This window comes from Apus apus, chromosome 4 (assembly GCF_020740795.1).
Source record: "Apus apus isolate bApuApu2 chromosome 4, bApuApu2.pri.cur, whole genome shotgun sequence".
Lineage (NCBI taxonomy): Eukaryota > Metazoa > Chordata > Aves > Apodiformes > Apodidae > Apus > Apus apus.
The window spans coordinates 109,735,120-109,757,313 of record NC_067285.1 but is presented as its reverse complement, the minus strand read 5'-3'; the positions used below and the strand labels follow the sequence as shown (position 1 = coordinate 109,757,313).

The window sequence follows — 22,194 nt, the reverse complement described above, 5'->3', positions numbered from 1 at the left end:
ACCCACTGAGCATGATCCAAAAGGCACTACTGGGGTCTGCATGCAGGGGCTGGACTGCATCATCTCACCATGGTTAGCATCAGGTAACACATCCTAAATAGTCACAACCATCCCAACTTGGGCTTTAAAAGGACATTTCCTTCCACCTGCTTTTGATTATTTGATTTTATTTTATTGCAATGCCATCTTCTAAAAACATGACCCTGCTCTTCTGCAGGGCTGCAAGGGGCGAGATAGAGGTGGCAGCCCTGTTTCTAAAGGCTCTTTTGAAGAGCACCTTGAAAAATTAAAGTCAGAGAATCATAGAATCATAGTCAGAAGCAAATATCCCAGGGCAAACTGGCCAAGGTGTTAAAAGCATATGAAACAAACACAAACTCAAGCCCAAGAGCTCTTGGGAGCAGCCCACTGGTGTAGGCTCAGCTGAACTGTCCCTACCTGGGGAAATCATAGAATCATTTGGATGAAGGAAACCTGCTGAAAGCCTCCAGAACTGGTTACAACACCAAGTTTTCTCCAAAACTTCAGAGATTTCCATTCCATCTCTGTAGCACAGTAAACTCTGCACCCACAGCCCAAGACCCACTCCATGTCCCACCCCAGCAGGGGCACCTGTTGCAAAAGCACCCAGAGGTGCCATCTGCATCCCAAGCAGCTGGAGAAGCTCAAGAATCAGACCTGCCACCTCCAGGCTTAGATTTAACAAGCCCCTGCTGAGCACAAAGCTGAATGAGATCACATCTGGTCCAGGGCCAGAAAATAATGGTGCAGTAATGGTTTTATTGGCTTTTTGAGAAGGAGCTGTTTGATTTCAGAGAGAGGGGAGAGTCAACAGCAACCTTCGCTCCTGCTAATCTCATTTCCAGAAGCATGCTGAGTGAGAAGGCACTTGGGCACCAAGCTTTGTTTGATTGCTCTCTGTTTATCTAGGATTACATTAGGAGCCCAAGACCCATCTGCAAACAGCCCATGGCAAGAACTGGGGTTTTGCAAACAGCTTCTGCAGCATCAGGTTTGCGGGAAGAGATGCTCCAGTGTTTCCAGCAAGTTGCTGGCTGGGTGGCAGCCAGTTTGCTCTGTACAAGTACTTCAGAGTTAACAGAATAAATGTGCAGAAAGGGGAAGATTTAAAGATGTAAAAATAGTATTTAGATGCACAAGTTTTAGACATGCAAATTTAAGACATACAAATGTAAGGAAGACTGGAGGGAAGCGCCGCAGCTAACAAGTGTTGATTAGACTATCTGGTTAATTTAAAATAATGTATTTACCTTAAGCAAAAAGAAATCAAATGCTGAAGGATGAATTTCACCTGGGTGAAGGGCCCTTGTAAGGGGGAAACTAGAGCAGCAGTTAGGATGATGATCTGCCACAAAATTGTTACTTTGAGAACCAAAGTACCACCAAATCCAGTATAACAACTCTTTATTTCAGTGTCTACAACACAAAGAGAGGGCTTGCGTTTTGACATCAGAACCATGCAGAGCACCTACACACTGAGAACAAGATATTGAACAAGCGTCTCTCTCCTGCTACATGTGGAAAATTTAGGCAGGAAGACTCAGTTTTCCTGTGTGTTCTGGTCTGTCCTTCCACAACTCAACCAGCTGCGAGGGACGATAATTAACCTTCATTCCAAATCAATTCATTTGCCACTGAGCAGTATTTCACGCTGCTGTAAACTGCTCAAGTATGCTTCTGTAAACTTCATCAAGGACCCAGTTCTGCTCTCGGTTTACAAGAACAAAGTCCCAAACATCTTAATCTACAGGAACATTTTAATCAGAGGTACTGAATTCATGGAGAGCAGAATCTAGCCCGAAGGATGAACGTCTCCTCCATACAGAGGCCCAGAAAAGGCCTTTCTTAATGTCCCAGACAGAGGGATGTAGAGACAACCCAAGGCTCAGAAAATTGTCATGTGCACAGAGGACAAGTAGACCTGGAATATTAAAAAAACAGTGGTATAGAAAAATAAAAGGCATAAAATACTGAACCAGAAAGGTTCTAAATAAGGCATCAGCAGGTCCTGACTGGATGTGCTCCCGTTAGGAACGTCACTCTCCCAGCCAGGGTGGTTAGGAATGACGTGTTATTGTATCAGATTGTATTTCTGATCTCCATCACTAAGCACTACCAGCAACCTGAAGGGTTCAAGTTCCATTTCAAAAAAAAGAGGAAAACAAAACCCACAAAAACAAGTATTCTTTTTTGGTAAGTACTTCTTAGGAAATAAAATAGAAACGTTAAAGCAATTTGTTTAAATGACTCTTAAAAAAAAAAAACAACAAACAAAGACAACGTTCCTGGAAAGTAAAAATATATATATATATATATATAGAAATAGAATATAATCTTGTTGGTTTGTTGTTTGTGTTTTTTCTTTTAAAAAAAAAAAAGACATTCAGTATCAACGTCAGCGGATTCTGATCAGCTGCCCGTCGCTCTCCTGCGGTAACCGCTGCTCGTTAAGGCAAAACGTCGGGTTGGCACCGTTACAACATCTGACTCCAAGTGGCCAAAGGAGAAGCAGAGCAGGGCAGCATCAGTGAGGCTGCTTTTCCCTCACGCTGACCGAGCCGTCCTCCATGCCGAAGTAGACCACCTCTGCCATGTTGATGAAGAGCCCCGTCTCCACCACACCTGAGGAATAAGAGTTCATGTGGTGGTTAATGCCAGAGCCACCCCACTGGTGGAATCCTCTGCTCTCACCCTGGTTTTCTTCATTACATCAGAAGTCATAGAATCATTAAGGTTGGAAGGGCGAGAATCATAGAATGGTTAGAGTTGGAAGGGACCTTAAAGATCATCGAGTTCCACCTCCCCTGCATGGGCAGGGACACCTCCCACTTGATCAGGTTGCTCAGAGCCCCATCCAACCTGGCCTTGAACACCTCCAGGGAGGCAGCATCCACAACATCCCTGGGCAGCCTGTTCCAGTGTCTCACCACCCTCACACTAAAGAATTTCCACCTGATCTCTAACCTAAATTTCTCTTCTTTCAGTTTAAAACCATTATCCCTTGTCCCCTCACTGCAAGCCCCTGTAAAAAGACCCTCCCCAGCTTTCCTGTAGCCCCTTCAGGTACTGGAAGGCCACTATGAGGTCCCCCCAGAGCCTCCTCTTCTTCAGGCTGAACAGCCCCAACTTCCTCAGCCTGTCCTCTTATGATGCTCCAGCCCTCTGATCATTTTCAGGGCCCTTCTCTGGACCCTCTCCAACAGGTCTATATCTTTCTGTGCTGAGGGCCCCAGAACTGTACACAGTATTCCAGGTGGGGTCTCACCACAGCAGAGTAGAAGGGCAGAATCACCTCCCTGGCCCTGCTGGCCACACTTCTTTTGATGCAGCCCAGGGTGCACTAATTGCTCCACCAGAGGTTGGGAGAGAGGTGTCCAACCTGGGTGATGTTGCGTCAGCTGTATAGGAAGCCACTGGGAAGTCTTCTCTGTGTGGCCACCACCAAAGGAAACTCCCTCCAGAGAGTGTAAAACAACTCCCAAAGTTCCCCCCATGTTCACACCACCCTAGCCACCACCTTTACACTAACACAAGGCTCTGGGGAGACCTCATAGCAAACCACCAGTATCTGAAGGGGGACCTACAGGAAAGATGGGGAGGGACTTTTTACTAGGGCATGTAGTGAGAGAACGAGGGGTAATGGCTTTAAACTGGAAGAGGGGAGATTTAGACAAGACATTAAAATGAAATTCTTTAGTGTGAGGGTGGTGAGACACTGGAACAGGCTGCCCAAGGAAGCTGTGGTTGCCCCATCCCTGGAAGTGTTCAAGGCCAGGCTGGATGGGGCTTGGAGCAGCCTGGTCTAGTGGAAGGTGTCCCTGCCCACAGAGGGGGAATTGGAACTCAATGATCTTTAAGGTCCTTTCCAACCCAAACCATTCTATCATTCTGTGGTTATATGATTTTTCAGTCATTTGAAAACCTAAAGGGAGCAAGATGAAGGTTCACACAGCCACAGGCTTACTCATATTGCATTTAAACACATCTGAAAAAAGAATCCTGCAAGAGAACACATGGATAGCACTTGTTCAAGTGTTCAGACTCAGCCCATCTGATGCTACCCCTGCAATCTGTAGCCTGTTTGAAAATGTCCTTTTGGTTGTATTTAATTATGGGGTTCTTTGAGCTTCACAGTGATCACTGAGCCACATCCAGAGGCTAGGATGGTGGAAAGAAATGCAGGACAAGGGCTATCACAAGCACAAGGTCGCCAAAGTCCTGCTGTCACCACTGTAGTGAGGGCTTAACAGTTCTGCTCATCCACTTTTGGGCAGGGAAGGTGCTCCTCTCCTTAGCAAGCCCATTTCTGGGCAGCAAATGGTGCTGAGACCATCTCCATACCACCACAATGGAGCAGGTACCATCATTTACCCCTTTCTCAACCAAAAGAGACGCAAGGAAGAAGTCCTGGCAGAGAGGTTGTTTTGTTTGCCAACAGGGTAACTGGGCACTGTTTCTCTCTTGCACAGAAACAGCTCTAATGATACAGATATTTGTACAGCCATGGGCAGCAACTGCATTAGGATACACAGCACTGCACCAGGCACAGACCAGACCAGTACTAGTCACCAGTTCATTTACACTGGTCACTGGTTCGTTTAGATCTGCTCCCGCCAAAGGTTTGAACCTGCCATCTAGTGCTGGCTGTGAGCAAGTGCCAGGTAATTATTCAGACAAAGACACCAGGAGATGCCAAGGCAGAGGTAACATCCTAGCAGTTTGCTCCTGGCGCAGGAAAAACAGAAAATGGGTATATTTTCAGTAAGTCAGCCTTATAAGCACTACTGTGGGAAGCAAAGCCACCAAAAAGAACTAGAAGTTACTGGTGACTCTTCAAGTCTACACCCATGGCTTCTGCCTGCTCTTGTGTTCTAATCATGGTGCCAGGAGAATATAGCGCCACTTTGTGGGGATGTTGAGGTTTGTGCAACCGGATCCCGATCTGTTCCTGCACACTCTGACAAGGCACAAAGTGAAAGCACCTTGTGATGGACTTCAGGGGCAGGCAGGTACCTGGGATCATAGAATCATAGAATCATAGAATCATAGGGGTTGGAAGCGACCTCGAAAGATCATCTAGTCCAACCCCCCCGCCAGAGCAGGGTCACCCAGAGCACATCACACAGGAAGGCGTCCAGGCGGGTTTTGAATGTCTCCAGAGAAGGAGACTCCACAACCTCTCTGGGCAGCCTGTTCCAGTGCTCTGTCACTCTCACAGTAAAAAAATTTTTTCTGATATTGACCTTAAACCTCCTATGCTCCAATTTGTATCCATTACTCCTTGTCCTATCACTGGTCATCACTGAAAAAAGCTTAACTCCATCTTCTTGACACTCACCCTTTACGTATTTGTAAACATTGATGAGGTCGCCCCTCAGTCTCCTTTTCTCCAAGCTAAAGAGACCCAGCTCCCTCAGCCTTTCCTCATCAGGGAAATGTTCCACTCCCTTCATCATCTTTGTGGCTCTGTGCTGGACTCTTTCCAGCAGTTCCCTGTCCTTCTGGAACTGAGGGGCCCAGAACTGGACACAATACTCCAGATGTGGCCTCACCAATGCAGAATAGAGGGGGAGGAGAACCTCTCTTGACCTACTAACCACACCCTTTCTAATACACCCCAGGATGCCATTGGCCTTCCTAGCCACAAGGGCACATTGCTGGCTCATCGTCATCCTCCTGTCTACCAGGACCCCCAGATCCCTTTCACCTACACTGCTCTCCAGCAGGTCAGCCCCCAACCTGTACTGGTGCATGACATTTTTCTTCCCCAATAAATGGGGATAAATAAATAATAATATCCCAATAAATGGGATAAACTCAAGACACAAGATACTAAAACATATATTCAGAAGCTGACCAGATTCAAGAGCAGACTTTGGCAAGACAATCAGAGAGGTATCTAGATGTGACTGAACCAGACTTTATCTACTGCTTCACTAATGTCCAAAAGTGTCATTGCCCCTGGGCAGATGTGGATCATCCAGAAGCAGCGCTGGCCTGGGCAGCAGGTCTCATGCAAGGCAGGAACCCTTGCAGAGAGGCTGTTTCATTTGCAAACAGTGAGATCAGTCACTGCATCTCTTCTTGCACAGCAACAGCTACAGCAACAGCCAGGACTGCACAATGGTAATGGATGCAGAGCTGTAAGCAGCTGGTGGAAAATACTGTAACCCAGTGAGAACACTCACTCCAGAGTCCACCAGTGTTTCCATTAAAGGCTCCTCTCTAGATGGGCACAAGGAGAGTAAGGAATAGCACAGGATTGGCATGCCTAATGGAAAACAGTTTCAAGTCACCCAGCATTGCCCCAGGTTTTCACCACCATGTGAGAATGCCACTTGGGCACTGCTGTACTAATTCAGCCAAGAGATATCTCAAATAGAAACAAATGTATGGACCCATAAGAGGGCAGTAAACACACACACGTTTCCTCCTATGCAGAGGAGAGCTCCCACAGCCAGGGTTGCCTTGCATGGATCAAGCCTTAGCTGGCCTGTTCTTTTTTTAAAAAGAGAATCACAGACATTACCTGGTATCATTTTTATAGCTGTGTTCACTTCACTCCATTCATGAACCTTGTCAAACTTCCAGTCCAGAATGAAGTTCCCATTGTCTGTCACCACGGGGCCCTGGGAATCAAACCCATTTGTCAGCACTGTGAGCACCTTGTGTACCAAGCACAGCTGGGGACTGTCACAGTCCCTCCAGGGAAGCAGCTGTCCCTGCTGCAACAGGTTAGAGAGTCCCTCATTCAAGTAGATCAGGGCACTCCACAAGAAGCCTGTAAGTAAAACCATCACCCCAAGGCAACTGCCCGTTCCTCGTTCTCCTGCCATAATCATGCAGAAGCTGGAAACAATGATGCAATTTTATCATTGCCAGAGGGAATCCTTTTCACCACAGTCAAGCTACCCTAATGTCCTAAAAAGGCTATTACAGGCAATTGAAGCCAAAGTAAGACCCCTCTACACCACTAATAAGAATGTGCTGCTGAATGCCATGGCGAAGTTTTTCAAAACTGCTGGACTGCAGCATCCCAGACATGCCCAGCACTCTCTCAAGCCCAACAGAAGGAGCAATCAGGGCCTTTCAACAGAGCAGAGTCAGCCTGGGCTGTGGACAAGGTTTTTCAGCAGCACTGAGCAGTGTGTGCAAGCTCAAGTGCCAGGAGGGACCAGCATTCTCCAAGGACATGGCTTATGCTGGAGCAGCACTGATGAGCACTGCCAAAGTGAGGCTGGTCTCAAGTCCACAGAGAACAACTGGTTTCTTCTTCCCAGGCACCCATACGAAGCCCTTACAGCCTCTTGGAATTAGACACATTCTATTGAGCCCTGGGTCATTAACTCCAACATTACTGCAACCATCTCTCCTTTTCCCAGCCAGGCAATGTGGGCTGGAGAAGCCCCATTGCCCAAGTCAACACAGGACAGCAGCAGTGGAGACAAAGCAGCTTCAGTTGTCATTTAGTCTGGCTCTATGTGGTACAGAGGAGCCTGGGATGGATTGTGAGCTGCCCCACAGCTCCAGACCCTCTTTGGCAACACATATGGCCCTCCAGCCCCCAAACTTGCCCACAGAGCAGCACATTAGACTCAGGCTGGTGATCCCTCCTCTCCCTGCTTTAGGAGACACAAGACCAGAGAGGCTTTCCACGAGCAGCCCGCACACCTCACCAGGCAGTTCATTAACCAAAGTATAATTAGGAGGAATTACACAAGATGCCACTTCTGGGAGTGCAAGCCCAGCTTTAATTAGATGAAAGGCCAGACCTCTGGGTCTCCATTTGCCCACGTTCTGGTGGCTTCTCTGGGGAAGAGAGGCTGAAGAGGGACACGTACCGCTTTGCTGACAGCCATCCGCAGCTCTGCCGCGCCTCCGAAGTTTTTGGTCAGGGCTCTGGTGACAGGGACATAAGCCATGGGGATGACTTCGATAGGAATTCCCTTCTTCCAGTGCTCCCCCAGGCTCCTCGATTTCTTCCTGAGGGCACAATTGGAGGTGGGATTAGTGTCAGACATCGCATTGCTAACACCATTAACACAACCAACTCAGCACATCACCTCTTGCAAGCCCCTCAAGCACAAGGCCCTGGAGGGCAAAGCAGCCAGTTCACATGTGCAGGAAGAACACAATTAATGCACGATGCTCTATCCATTCATAAGGCCTATTTTGACACTTTTTAGACAAGCAGCACACAAGCTTTTTTTCTTACAGCCCCATGGCTGTGTGTACAGAAAGGGAAATTTTATTCTATGCTGACAATCACTCAAAGAACAGAGCAGCCATTTCCCCACGAGCTCTGCTGACTCCTAAACAGGCTTGCTGAGTAATAAAGGAAGAAAAAACACTACATTGAATTGCTGAAGCACTGGCATTCAGGCTGTTCCACCTATTCCTGCTCTCCTGACCCACTGGGAGGACACTAATGGAGTCCTACAGGATTACCTGAAACCTCCCATGGGACAGAGATGTATAATGAATAGTAGTATTTTTACCTGTAATCAGCAATAACGATGAAGCATTTTGCATATCCTGCAACGATCTTCTCCTGCGTCAAGCAACCCCTGCAAGGGGTGAAAAAAAGTAACATCAAAATCAGCAAACTCAGTGTGCCTGATGGTCCTGAAGTCCAGTCCTCTCCACTATGTTCTTGATGTTGTCAGGGTCCCATGTCATGTCTCTTTCCCCGGCTCCATCAGTTTATTCTCCTCATCCCTCACACTCTTGGTCAGGAGCCATCTTTTACTGCAGATGCACACACAGCCCTGCCCAAGATCCCACCAACCTCTCCAGCCCACCCCAGAGACATCTGCAGCCAGAAAAGGATGCTCAGAAGCCACCTGAGCTGCACGCAGATGGACAGCAAGGCTCACCCGCCACCTTTGATAAGGTTGAGGTCAGAGTCCACTTCATCCGCTCCATCGATGGCTACATCAAGCTGTAGGAAGAGGAGAAACTTGGTGTGGAAAACCCTCCTGTGTAGCATCAAGGAGCTGCTCTTGACACAGCGCAGGAGGGTGTCAGTTCCTAAGCAGAAGCCAGAAATGTCACTACAGCTGGGACTGCAGATGCCAGCCTGACCAGAGACAAGCATCTGATCAGCCACCCAAGGATACCAGCCCTAGCTAAACCACAGACACATGAGGAGAAAAAAAGAACAACTGCTGGCCTTCAAGGCACATCATTGCAGCCCCTATGGCTGTCAGCTAAAGGTTGGGGTTTCCTGGGGAAAATCTTGGTCACAACACTTCAGCAAAGCCAAATCCCCATCTCAGGCCAGCAAGCCTCAACCTGGCAGAGGTGCCAAACACCTGGAGGAAACACAACTTGGAAGCCTATTTGCCATCTAAAGGGAGAAGCACTAGGACAAGACTAAGGCTTAAAAACGTTAAGAGGAAGGTCGGGTGAGGTCTCACCCCCACAGACCCACCTACCTCTGGATGTCGGTCCAAGTCACTTAGCGTTAAGCCGTTCTGCAGGATCAGCTGGCGGGCCTGCGCAGCAAGGAGACAGCAAACACCATTTACAGGCAGCAGGAAAGGAAAACGGACTCCTGGTGTCATTCCCCTGGCTGTGGCAAGGATGGAGCTTCCCTGGGAAAGCTCCACTGCTCCACCTGAGCTGGTGGAGAAGCTGCAGTCATCCGCAGAAACACACGGCAAGGAGAGAATGATGCTTCCAGATCAGACTGTGTTAAACAAGAGGAAGCCCTGCTGTAGATTTCAACTAAAGTGCTGCAACAGGACTCCTGGGTGCAGGTCTCTCCATACTAATAGCAGTAGGCCCCATCAGCTCGGTGGGAATGACTTATATCTAAGGATTAGAGCAGATCTAGGATTTTGGAGTCCTGTGTTGCTTCAGCTTGGACATCATTCTCCCTCACACCCATCCAGCCCCTCTGATGTCCTTCATCTGAAAAATGGGAGAAAGAAAATCAAGTATTTACACTGGAGCAAGGCAGGACTAACAATGAAGATATTTTTCATACTGAAAATTTTTAAAAAGCTAAAAAGAAAGGCACAATTCATGGGAAAAGTGCAGGAAGCTGAAACAGCTGTTTGGTGGCTCTGATCTACTTTTACTGAAGTGGCCGAGTATTTCCCTCTAGTGGCAATACAACACAGAGCACCCAGAGTTCCCCTCCCTTTGATGATGGAGTGGAACATCTCCCTGATGAGGAAAGGCTGAGGGAGCTGGGTCTCTTTAGCTTGGAGAAGAGGAGACTGAGGGGCGACCTCATCTGTGTTTACAAATATGTTAAGAGTGAGTGTCAGGAGGACAGAGCCAGGCTTTGTTCAGTGATGTCCAGTGATAGGACAAGGGGCAATGGGTGAAAACTGGAGTATAGGAGGTTCTACATAAACATCAGAACAAAACTTATTTCCCGTGAGAGTGACAGAGCCCTGGAACAGGCTGCCCAGAGAGGTTGTGAGTCTCCTTCTCTGGAGGCATTCAAACCCTCCTGGACACGTTCCTGTGTGATGTGCTCTGGGTGATCCTGCTCTGGCAGGGACGTTGGACTAGATGATCTTTCCAGGTCCCTTCCAACCCCTAGGATTCTGTGATTCGGTCTGCCCGTTTTAACGCAAGTTCAAGCTTGGTGGACCTTGAATTGGTTGAATTTTCTGTGTTAGAAATCATCACCTGAGTGAGAGCCCCCTTTGCACGGACTCTCCTTGAGTCTGAACTTCCTACCAATGCTGTAGCTATTCCAAGAATCCCCAGTGCAATAGCCTGGAACGACTGATTCCCTTGAATTTTACCCACTAACAAAGTGCATCAGTCACATGTATTTGCAACTCAGAAACATTAAGAGTACTTAGCAGGGGGTACTCCTGGCAAGGAGATATTATTTGAGTAATTTGTTGTGGCATTTCAGAGCATGCAGTTTTAACACCCAGGGGCTGCAGGCTCTTGATCTGTGCACTAGGACTGCCCTAAGGACTCAATAAATTAAAAAAATGAGTAAAAATCAGTGGGTTTACATTCATTACATGGAGTCCACGTAAAGAGATTTCAGGGCCCTGGGAATCAAAAGCACTGAAAAAACCACTGTGCTGCACATGCAGGCCAGATCCTGAACAGGCTTAAGAGTCAGCAGTGTGGAAAGGAGGTGGCTCTCTCCAGGCTCCCTGCTTGCAAGGCAATGGGAGCAGACCAGCAGGAATCAAAAGCAGAGCTCCCCCGACTGAGGGAGAAGCGTTGCCAATGGCGCAGCACTTGCCAAGATCGGTCTCGGTGCTCTCGGCACGCAGCCGGGTGAAAGGAAACGACACAGAAGCCGAGGGACAAATACTTACCCTGGCTCTAGCTTTACTGATGGTGATGGAATAACCCAACCTGACAACAGGGAAGGGAGGAGGAAAAAAAAGCTCACTGAAACCATTTCTTCCTTGTCAGTGACCTCAGGCAGCCATTTACACCTGTACGTAGCAAAAATGAGATGCTGTTTTGCTGACCTGGGAGTGTTTCACTCAGAACTGGTTGGGGTCTAAGAGACTGCCCCTTATCTGGGGGATTTTGGTTTGTCCAGGTGTATAATCTATCTCTTCCCTTTAACAACAACCTTTTTGTTTTACTGGTAAGAAACTCTGTAGCATTACATGAACCATCTCAACATTTCAAGGCAGGACAGGCTCCAGTTGATGTCCACCATGAGTTTTATCACTATTTTTTGTAAGGCCTAATGACTGAACTTAAGATTTTTCCTAGGTTCAAATGGTATCTCAGGATGGGAATCATTTTGGACAGACTCACCACAGTCTACATACATAGTCTTCTACAGAAGTACTGATAGAGGTTAAAAAAGAAAAGTAATCTGGTTTTTACTTCTTGCCCTTTGCAGGAGTTTGTATTATACCCCAGTTGGCCAGTGGTTGCTTTCAACAGCTGGGAAAAGAGAGAGCCCACACTCACACTTAACAAGGTAAGAGGATGTTCTGCTTTTATAAGATTTCAGGATAATTCAGGTTGGTCTACTATCCAACCTCCAGCTCAGAGCAGGGTCAGCTACCAGGTTGCTCAGGACTTTACCTACTCAAGTCTTGAAAACCTCAAATGACAGACTCCACAAAGTCCCGCTGGGCAGGCTGCCTCACAACTTGCTTGTCCTCATGGTAGAAAAGTTGTGACAAAAGTACAATCCCAAGGTCCACACTGGGACTGTGAGAAGGACACATACCCAATTCCCAGACGAGAGCATTGCCATCCAGCCTTAAAAAAACCACGTTGTCCCTGTCTCTGCAGACTGGGAACGTCACCTCTCCCTGCCCAAAGGAGATAAGGTGACAGCTGCTCCTCTGCAGCATGTTCCCACCTCAAGCAATAGAGGCAGAGAGACCTCAGCCAGTTGCCTGAAGGCACAGAAGCAGCTCAGAAGCTTCTCCAGCAGCTCTCCATTTCACCACCAAGACATGTTTCCTCTCTCCCAGCAAACTCCTCAAGAGCTAGCTTGCTACAAATGCTGCAAAAGCTGCATAGCAAAGGAAGATTTAAGCTGATTTCTCTTCTGCAATTTCTTGTAAAAGCCAGTTGATGCATTTCAAGTTTCTCCTGACAACACCATGAGCTTGCTATTACTGCTTGCAGTGTGCTTTTTGCAGCTTTCAGAGCTTGAATGAAAAGAGACTAAGTATCTCCAGTGAGTTTTGCATTATGGCTCTGGTTCACCACTGAACATCATTTTTCTGCAAGCAGGATCCAGGGCAAACCACACACCAATGCTGACATAACCAGTATGACCACACTGGTTCAAAACACACCTCCCAGCACCACAGCATCCCTGCAGCTTGGGTCAGGGTAACACAGCTGGCTCCATGAGGTCCATCCACAGGCTGCATCATGCCTGCTTTCACTCATGCCTTTGGTTAACTCACACCACAGAGAGCCAGTCCAGAGAGCAGTGTGGTTGCCTCCCACAGCCAAAGGGAAGATTCCCTGTGTGAGTGTTTGGACTAACAGAAAGCAAAGGAAGAAAGCACTTACCTGAAAAGATGTAGGGATGCAGACAATTGTCAGGTTCTCCTGTTTAACCCGCTCAGCTGTAGGTAAAAAAGTAGAAGCCTCAGTCTGTTTGTTGCAGAAGGAAATAAAACCACACCAGCTTTCATTTTAAGAAATCTCAGTTCAGAACAACCCCTCTGAATCACTGCAATTACTTGCTTGGCTTGCAAATAATTCAGTCATGCTCAAAATGCAAACAGGTGACACCCTGCATAGGCTAAGGCTCAGTTTCTATAGTCAGGAATGTTTGAACACCCACCCTGGCTCAGCCCAAGACATCATGAGCCATTAACCTTTGAGTTTCCAGCAGCAGAGGAGCCTCGTCAGCAAATTGTCACCTGGGAAATGAGCCCCACTCCTCTCTCTCTCACTCCATTAGACAGGTTGTCTGTGCTCCTTGTAAACAGACAGCTCCAGCAGCTGTCTGAAAGGTTTTCTGGCTTGTTGCCTTGGGGGCATCACATTCATTTATTATAGAACATTAAAATATATGGCAGGGAAAGGACTAATAAAATACAGTATTACATTAAATGGAAGGAAATAGTTCCTCCCTGGGTTAACCTCAAATGACTAAATTCTATTACTAAGATATCATTATGGACAAAATGTTATTTTAGCAATTACAATAGTTAGGCATAAGCCAACAGCCCAAGACTCAGCAAAAGCTCTTCCACCACAGCAGCACGTGGCCTACATGCTTCAAGGTAACACTGCTGCTGGAAGGACTGAATCACAGAATCACAGAACCACCAAGGCTGGAAAAGACCTTTAAGATCATCAAGTCCAGCCCATGACCTCACACCACCAGATCAGCCAGACCATGGCACTAAGTGCCACATCCAGCCTTTCCTTGAACATATCCAGGGACAGTGCCTCCACCACTTCCCTGGGAAGTCCATTCCAATGTCTGATCACCCTCTCTGTGAGGAAGTGCTTCCTAATATCCAACCTAAACCTCCCCTGGAGCAGCTTCAGGCCAGGCCCTCCTGTCTTGTTGCTAATTGCCTGAAGATGCAATACATGGGGCTGTATGTTTGTTCCAGCCCACACCCCAGTACTAATGCATTCAGTGGACATCAAAAGTCAGACTTTGCAGCCTGGGACAGGCAATGCACTTTAAATATTATATCCGTTTATTTAGAGACTGATTCTGCGTTAGAGTTGGGAGTGGTTGTACTACTGAGCCAAACCCTGAAAGCTGAACCACAGCTCCCAAACCAGCTTCCAGATAAATAAGTGTATTACACACGCAGCGTGGGGTGAGGTGGGTGCCAAGGAGCAGGCAAAGCACCACCTCTGCTGTATCTCCAGGAAGCAAAGTCCTTGCTGTGCTCAGACCTCAGCCTTGCTCACCCGAAGTAGGCTGTGGGACATTTGAGCACGAACCCCCCACCAAATGACAGGGCTGATCCTGCACTCCCAAACCATCACAGCACCCACAGTTGCTCTGTTTTGCATCCAAGGAGAGTCAAGCAGGATGAGGTACAGCACCTCCACGGGCAGATCTGCCCTAGGGCTGAGAGTGCCCTTCAAAGGACACTAAACCTCTGAGCCCTCTGTAATGAAGTGTGAGGGTAATTACCCTCAGGTTTACTTTACAAAATTGCATTTGCCTCACTTGAATATTTTGCTGAAATTTCCTGAATCACACCTTGTGCAAACTTGTACCTGGGGCAAGCAGATAAACCTAGCTGTAGGGTATATTAAAAAAACAAAACCAAACCAAAAAAGCAGCAGGAATTTATTCCTCACTTGTATTACATCTCATTGCATCTCAGCAGGACCCTCAATGTGAATAATGTGGGTGTGAGGAAGCAGCTCAGCTGCATACAAATGGGTTAAAGGAAGGAAAGCAGCTGCATGGCCCAAAGCCACAAAGCAAGTCAGGACTGAGCAGAGCTGGAAAGAAATTGATGTGTTCAGCTCCAGTTTGTGGTGGGTGCCAGTAAAATGTTTTGCTGGCTGTCTGGGAAGAACAGGTGGCAAATCACCACCTCCTCGGGACTATCTATGCAATACATTTGAAACATAAGACCCGTTTTTAACCTTCAACTTCAAGAAGGACACAGCAGTCTGTGAACAGACCTGACCCATCACCTCTAAGTCAGGATCCAGAAGATTTAGCCTATTTCTCCAAGTAGTTGGGACAGCTGGAAAAGGGGACTTTCTGCAGTGGTGGGGACACGAAGGGGAGCATCCTACCTAATCGATGCACCGCATGGACAATCGTAGAACCACTTCCGATCCCAAGAACTTGATTGTTCTGCAAATCAAAGAGAGACAGAGCAGAGCTGTTACTGGGGGCTCAGGACAAGAGCTCTTCTGCTCTTCCCAGCAGACTTGACATTACAAACACATGCAAGAGGATCCTTGCCCAGAGACGCACGCCGACATGCAGTGTCGTAGCACGCTGCAGGCAAGGACGGGAAGACACTGTGCCAGAGAGGGCACAACCACTGTCTGACCTAAGGGATTTTAAGCAACTTGCCCTCTCCTTAAAGGACTGTGCTTGCTGAATATCACCACAGTCTGACTCCCAGGGTGTTCAACGCACACTCACTACTGGTTGCTGGCACTCCATGCACCCTCTCCTAGCGGCAAGCTGGGAGCTTCAGACAATACCACAAAGGAAGAAGCTGAAACAACCTCAAGATAACATCTCCCGAGGAAGCCACACAATGAAAGCATGGGTTTGCTGCCAACGGTATTGTTAGTAAACAGTTCAGATGCACCGGCAGCCAAAGCAAAGAGCACAGCAGCTGTTCCTATAGTAAGAGCTGCTCCCCAAAACAGAGTATTTAACTGCCTATATGAGAGTCCAGCAACACTTTTGAAAGATGGGTGAGCATGGCAGCATATGTTGAAGGAGATCACATTTTAACCACAGCTCAGCCCTGGCCTTTCTCTGCTTATGCTCTAGTTGAAGAAGGATCACTACTGTTACACCAGTAATACAAATAAGCTTCTAAAAGGTGCTGCAGGCTGAGGGTGGATGGGTGCAACTTTGTTACCTCTCAAGAGGATGCTCTGCGATGTAAATCCCAGTTTATTATCACCTCAGTCTCCCACCCCCTGAGAGCTACTTGCAGCCTCTTGCACTTCCCATTTTCAATGTACTTCCCTTTCTTTGGATGGGATCCAAAGTTTAACTGGACTTAAGGAGGCCAAATATCACTACAGAGACCTCAGATGAGGAAGACTTCAAGCCAGCCAGAGATGCAGGCACAGAGCTGTTGTGCATTATCTCTTGGACATTAGACAGATCTCTCCATGTGCAGCAAATCCAGAGTTCAGCAGCTGTGGAAAAAGCCACACCTACATTTCAACCAGCTGAAACCTTACTGTCACGCAAGCTTGCCTGGAAAGGTGGAGCTCAAGGCAGGTCACGCTCCACTAGAATTAATGACTTCCCTTGCTTCTGCAGGTTAAATGCTTAAAAAACCCCAAAAGCTCTCCAAAACCCAGCACACAACCAGGGCTGCTTGTACCCCAGCCCTCGCTAATCACCGTGACTGTAAAAGATGAGGAAAGCAACAGATGGCAGCTGCAGGCCTGCAAGGTTGCCAGCAGAAACCAAACAGCTCCTGAGGTCTCTCAGTGTCACCTGCCTGGCAGGCAGAGCCAAGCATGGCCAGCCAAGGAAGGAGCAAGCAAAGCTGCATGGAGGTCAGCAGGTCATGGGCAGTACCAGTGTTTCCAAGAGACTTGTTTCCACCTGGGAAGAGGCTGCTTCTTCTCTTTGCCCTCATTTCTAGAGGGTGGGACAGCTTCTTGGAGCAGCTGGATGCCCTAAAGGGATGGGGAAAGCCTCAGCATCGACCACTCTAATGAAATAGGAAGAGCTCACAAGGATCCCAGTTCATCAATGGCTATAAACTTAAAGGCCACCAGTGAAGACGGGTGAAACACCCTCCCTCAGGTGATGGCAAGACCTTGGCCTAAGTGGGTTTCCCAGAAAAACAGTTTAAGTCAGTCAAAACTGGTGCTGTCCCAACCCTTGCCTTATCAAAGTTCCCAACTCTCCCTCCTCAGCTCCAATCCCAGCCAGACCAGGGGCAAAACCAGCCAAAAACCATCCACTTTTAAAAAAAGGGGCAGGGTGAGTGTTGGCAAGAAGCAGAGAACATGGTCAGCATGCAAAGGGGCAGGCCCAGCTCACAGCACTGAGGTACAGCACCCTATGCAAAAAAAAAAAAAAAAAAAAAAAAAGGACATTGTAGGTTGTTTAGAAAAACCTCAGCAAATAAAAGCAAGGCACTGAGCCACGGCACAGCTGCAGACACACAAAAACAGACTCCATGATTGGGGTCAGCAGCAGCCAGAGCATTGTCCCTGCTAACCCAGGGGCTGAGGAACACTGCCCAACACTGGAGATGCCAACAAGGCCATCCACATCGAGTGGCTCTCAGCAGCACCACATGGGCAGGCCGGTCCAACAGAAATTTCCAAGAGTAGGATTTACAGGGGCAAAGAGCAGGAGATCGATATAGTGCAAAGCTCGAAGTTTCCTCTTATTAATGCTCAGCCCTCTGGGGCAGCAGACCCTACAGCTCTTGCCTGTCTTTTCATTTCAGAGACACAGGCAGGGCCTGCCTTCAGAGGAGTTGTATAAACACAAAGCCAGCTTTCCCCAAGCAGCTTATGGCTCTAAAGCCCCATGCCAGCCCCATTCCTCCAAGCCATCACAGTAGGACAGCCCATGGTTTCTGAGGTTGGTCATCTTGGTGTCCACTCAAGTACTGAGGGACTCTGCTTTCTGTGACTGCCTGGGGACAAGTGTTGCAGGTAAATACAGCAATCTGGCTTTAATTAAAAAAAAATTAAGAGATAAAAGGTTCTTCTGTCTTAATCTCCCCCACCCACAGGTTTTCTATCTGCTGCAGGCAGAGCGAGGAGCTGTGCAGGCACAGATAGGGATGGGTGTGAATGAGGATGCCAAGCAAGGAGCCTGATCTAGTATCAGTACCAAGCCCCAAGTGCCACAGATTTACAGCACAGTTAAGCAGGAGATACTTGTCCAGCATAACCGGACCCTGAAGTCAGTGGCATCTCTCACATGTCCCTGCTGTGCATGGAAGGGAGTCTACAGCTTTGCCTTCAGAGATTACGTTGCTCCCTCTGTTACCAGCGATAGCTCTAACTACCAAACACAAAACTATCTGTTACAAACAGCAGCTGTGCCCTGACAGTGCAAACGGAAGGGGAGACAAGTTTTCTGACAGTTGAAACCACTTCACTCCTTCGTGGTGACTGTAACCTGCTTCTCCACCTCTGCTTCAAGCCAACTTCCATGGCAAGCATTGCAGTATCACCACGTCCACTGCCTATTTTTACTTAATCAGCATCACTAGCCAGGCACTGAACTTTAATCAGCTGGGACGTGGCCAGAAACATCATGCTAAGTTTGCTTGACCATGAAGCAGCACAAAGACCAGCTATTTCACTAGGAAAAGTCCAAAACGAAGAGTGCCAGTTTAGCCCAAACCCAAGGCACACCCCATTCCTGATAACAATGGTTGTGCCTCAGCCCCACGCCTTGCAACACAAGTTCTTCCTCCTGCAACCCCCCATCATGCAACTTCAGGGCTTGCTTTTGGTAAGAAAGGGGCATTTTATGCAACTGCTGGTCCCTCTCCCCCAGCTCCCCCACCCCACAGACAACTTTTGGAGGGGCAGGTCTCAGGTAACATGTGGCTGTGCTCTCTGCAGGCAGGTACAGACTGCTCAGGGGAAGAAGAGGCTGCAAAACAAGCGAAACATTTATGGGACACCAGAGAAGCCACCAGCAACTAAGCCTCAAGGTGCCAATCCAGAAGAGGGAAGTAGTGAGGAAAAGGGAATTTTTTGCCCCCAACTGAAAACTTCTACCTCCCTGGCAGAGACTCTTGGCCAGTTTCATCACTGCTGTTGCAAAAGAACTCGCACAGCAAACATTGCCATAAATGACCCTGTGACTTTAACCGTTGATCTTCCAAGCATTCACAATCAGCCTCCGACTACCCACAAGCAGCTCCAGTCCTGCTTGGCCTTCAAGGGGTTCATGAAAGCCCTTCGGCGCGTTTCCTTCCCGTCAGAGGACAGGGAACAACCCCCTGGTTAGGAGCTGTTGCTCCTTGGGTCCTCGGACAGGGTGCAGCAGTGGTACACCCTGAACTTGGAGAAAGGAGCAGGACACGGGGTTAGCCTGAACTCCCACCGCAGCCCAGCTCGCAGGAGGGTGCATGGTGAAAGTTTAGAGGTGCAAGACGTGAGCCCAAACTGGGGATGCACGGTGCCGAGCCGGGCAAGGCACGGAGCGGCTGCCTGGGAGGTGTGTGCTGGGCGAGCGCAGAGGGCAGCGGGGAAAGTAGTTTTCTCCCTTCTGCCCAGGCTTAAGGAGCGCGGTCCAAAGCTCAGCCGGACCGTCCGTGCACTCTCGGCGTCCCTCTTTGCCCTCGGGGACCGTCCGTGCTGTGCGGGGAGCGAGGGGTCTGTGCACCCCGTAACCCGTCCGTGCAACCCAGAGCCACTCTGTGCAGTGAGGGGCTCCCTGCACCCCTGGGATCGCCCCACGCACTTGGGGCGCCCCTGCACCCCGGGAACACTCCGTGCGCGGGGGGACTCCCTGCAACCCGGGGGGCTCCGTGCACGCCGGGGCCACTCCATGCGCCGAGGAGTCCCCTCTCCCGTGGCTGCTCCGTGCACCCCAGGGACACTCCGTGCACCCCGGGGCCGCTCCATGCACTGGGGAGCCCCTGCACCCCGGGAACACTCCGTGCACGTGGGGGGCTCCGTGCACCCCGGGGTCGCTCCATGCACTGGGGAGCCCCTGCACCCCGGGAACACTCTGTGCACTGGGGAGCCCCTGCACCCCGGGAACACTCTGTGCACCGGGGGACTCCGTGCACCCCGGGAACACTCTGTGCACGTGGGGGGCTCCGTGCACCCCGGGGTCGCTCCATGCACTGGGGAGCCCCTGCACCCCGGGGACACTCCATGCACGTGGGGGGCTCCGTGCACTCGGGGGTGTGTGTGTGGGGTGTCTCTGCATCCCATGACAGCTCCGTGCAGCCCGGGGACACTCCGTGCACTGAGGGGACTCCGTGCACCCCGGGGTCGCTCCATGCATTTGGGGGGCCCTCGCACCCCTGGGGTCGCTCCACGCCCTTGGGGTGCCCCTGCACCCCGGGGACACTCCGTATATTACGGGGAGGGGGGGGGGGGGGGAATGGGGTGTCTCCGCGCAGAGGGGGGACACTCCGCGGGGTGTCCACGGCGGGGGTGGGCTCACCTGGACGTGCTTGTCCACCGCGGCGCAGGCAGCCAGCTTCTTGGCCTCCTCTGCCATGGCTCCGCCGGGCCGCCCGCGGGCCAAGGTTCGCCTCCCCGCCGCCGGCCGCGCCCTGGCCCTCCCCGGCGGCCGGCCCAGCAGGGGCGTGCTGCGGAGCGCGCCCAGCCGGCCGGGGAGCCGCATGCCGCCCCGGCCCGCCCCCGGGGGGCTCTCCCGCATGGGCTGCAGGCCTGGGCCGAGCCGGCTCCTTTCCTCCACCTCCTCCTCCTCCACCTCCTCCTCCTCCTCCTCTCCTGGGGGGACGCTGGGACTTGTAGTGCTGCCCAGCCGCGAACTACAGCTCCCACAGTGCCCGGGCCGGGCTGCGCGGGGGCTGCTCGCCCCGCCCGCAACCCCGCGCCGGCTTTTGTGATCGAGGTGTGTGGGTTTATTCGTAGAGCGATCGAGCGGGCTGGCCGGGCGCGGCAGGGCTGAGGCTTTTTTCCCGTGGGGTGCTGAGGGACGGGAAGCGTTCCGCCTGGAAGGGTATGGGGGAGGGAAGAGGGAGCCCCTCCCCAGCTGCAGGCTGAGCTCCAGTGAGCTCAGGGGGCTGCTGAACCCTGCAAGACTCAGGAAGAGCCTTCCTGAGGCTTGCAGCGACACTATGTAGCACGATCTTGCTCAAAAGTTTTTCGGTGTGGTGGTGGGGGGGGTCAAGGACTGGTGAGCCAAGCCCCGTGCCAGCTGGGAATGATACTGGGTCAGGAGAGTCACAAGTGGGAGCACGGACATGATGAAAGATGCTGGTGGACCACACCATTACCAACCAGCTCTCACTCGTCCTTATCGCACCCTGTAGGAGGGCCTGGATAAAACCCCATGGAGGTTTTCTATCAGTGAGCATAGAGCCTTTTTTTTTTGTCCGTATTTTTTTCCTCTCTATCCTGGGTTGACATGTGTTTGTGAAAAACATCAGTGAGGCAGATCACCCCTCGGGTTCCTCTGCACCAGCGTTTTCCACGCTGGGAGCCCCATGAAGACCACACACCTGCATCTCAGCTCCTCTCCAGGCTACAGTCCCACCAAGATGGGTGAGAATTGCAGGTATTCACCCCTTACAACTCACTGCAAGGTCAGACCACAATGCATGGAGAATATATATTTTTAGTATTATTTGCTCAACAGAAAAGCCACTGTTGGCTTTTTTTTGTTTGTTTTTGTTTTGTTTAAATTCTGTGCATGACCTGACTTGTTTTGTTGCCAACCTCTGGGATTTAACTGTGATTTTTAAGGGCTAGAAACGTTTCCTTTTGTTTTCCCTGGGTCGGCACACTGGTCTTTGAACAATGGGGTGGTGTTTCAACAAAGACTCTATTGTCATTCCCCAGGCTTATCTCGGTGTGGTAAGGCCTTACCTTTCTATACAGAGCAGGTGACTTGCTATAAAGAGCAGCACGTGAACCCTGTGCAATCGTTGGGTGTTTTCTGCTGGCTGGCAGTGATCTTTCCTGCAAGTCACCCATTTTGTAAGCATAAATATGCACGTCTAGTGGGATGTACGTTTCAGAAAGAATCAGACCTGAGTATTGAGTTCTTGAGGACGCGTTAATGGTAAAACTGGAGGAGCAGCTGACTGGGTTTGGGGTTATTCCGTTCAGTATCCTAAATGTTTGACTGTGCCTGAAAATGAAAAACAGTCGTGGAGGTCTTACACCAATTCAGGAAGCCCTGTCTTACATGTGAGCATCTCTCAGATTCTACCAGAGTGAGGAGTGTTAGTCCAGAAGTCAAGTATGGGGCCATGAACCTGTTAGTATCCTCCCAGCAGTGGCTTGAAACTCACTTTGCAGTGCATGTGCCTTGAAGAAGACAAACATCTCCACTAACAGATAATGGGGCTTTTTTATTAGCAATGGATG

At 49.7% G+C, this 22,194-nt stretch overlaps 1 protein-coding gene across 1 annotated transcript; it reads right to left on the bottom strand.

Moving 5' to 3' along the window:
• Positions 1–1,408: 1,408 nt before the first annotated feature.
• On the bottom strand, positions 1,409–20,567 carry RPIA (ribose 5-phosphate isomerase A). The gene is made up of 9 exons (XM_051619560.1): positions 20,297–20,567; positions 15,229–15,289; positions 13,009–13,064; positions 9,459–9,518; positions 8,898–8,962; positions 8,520–8,588; positions 7,863–8,004; positions 6,551–6,650; positions 1,409–2,643 (listed from the first exon to the last, which is right to left on the bottom strand). The coding sequence occupies exons 1-9, from the start codon at positions 20,513–20,515 to the stop codon at positions 2,546–2,548; spliced, it is 870 nt and encodes a 289-aa protein (XP_051475520.1). The 5' UTR covers positions 20,516–20,567; the 3' UTR covers positions 1,409–2,545.
• Between the last annotated feature and the right edge of the window lie 1,627 nt (positions 20,568–22,194).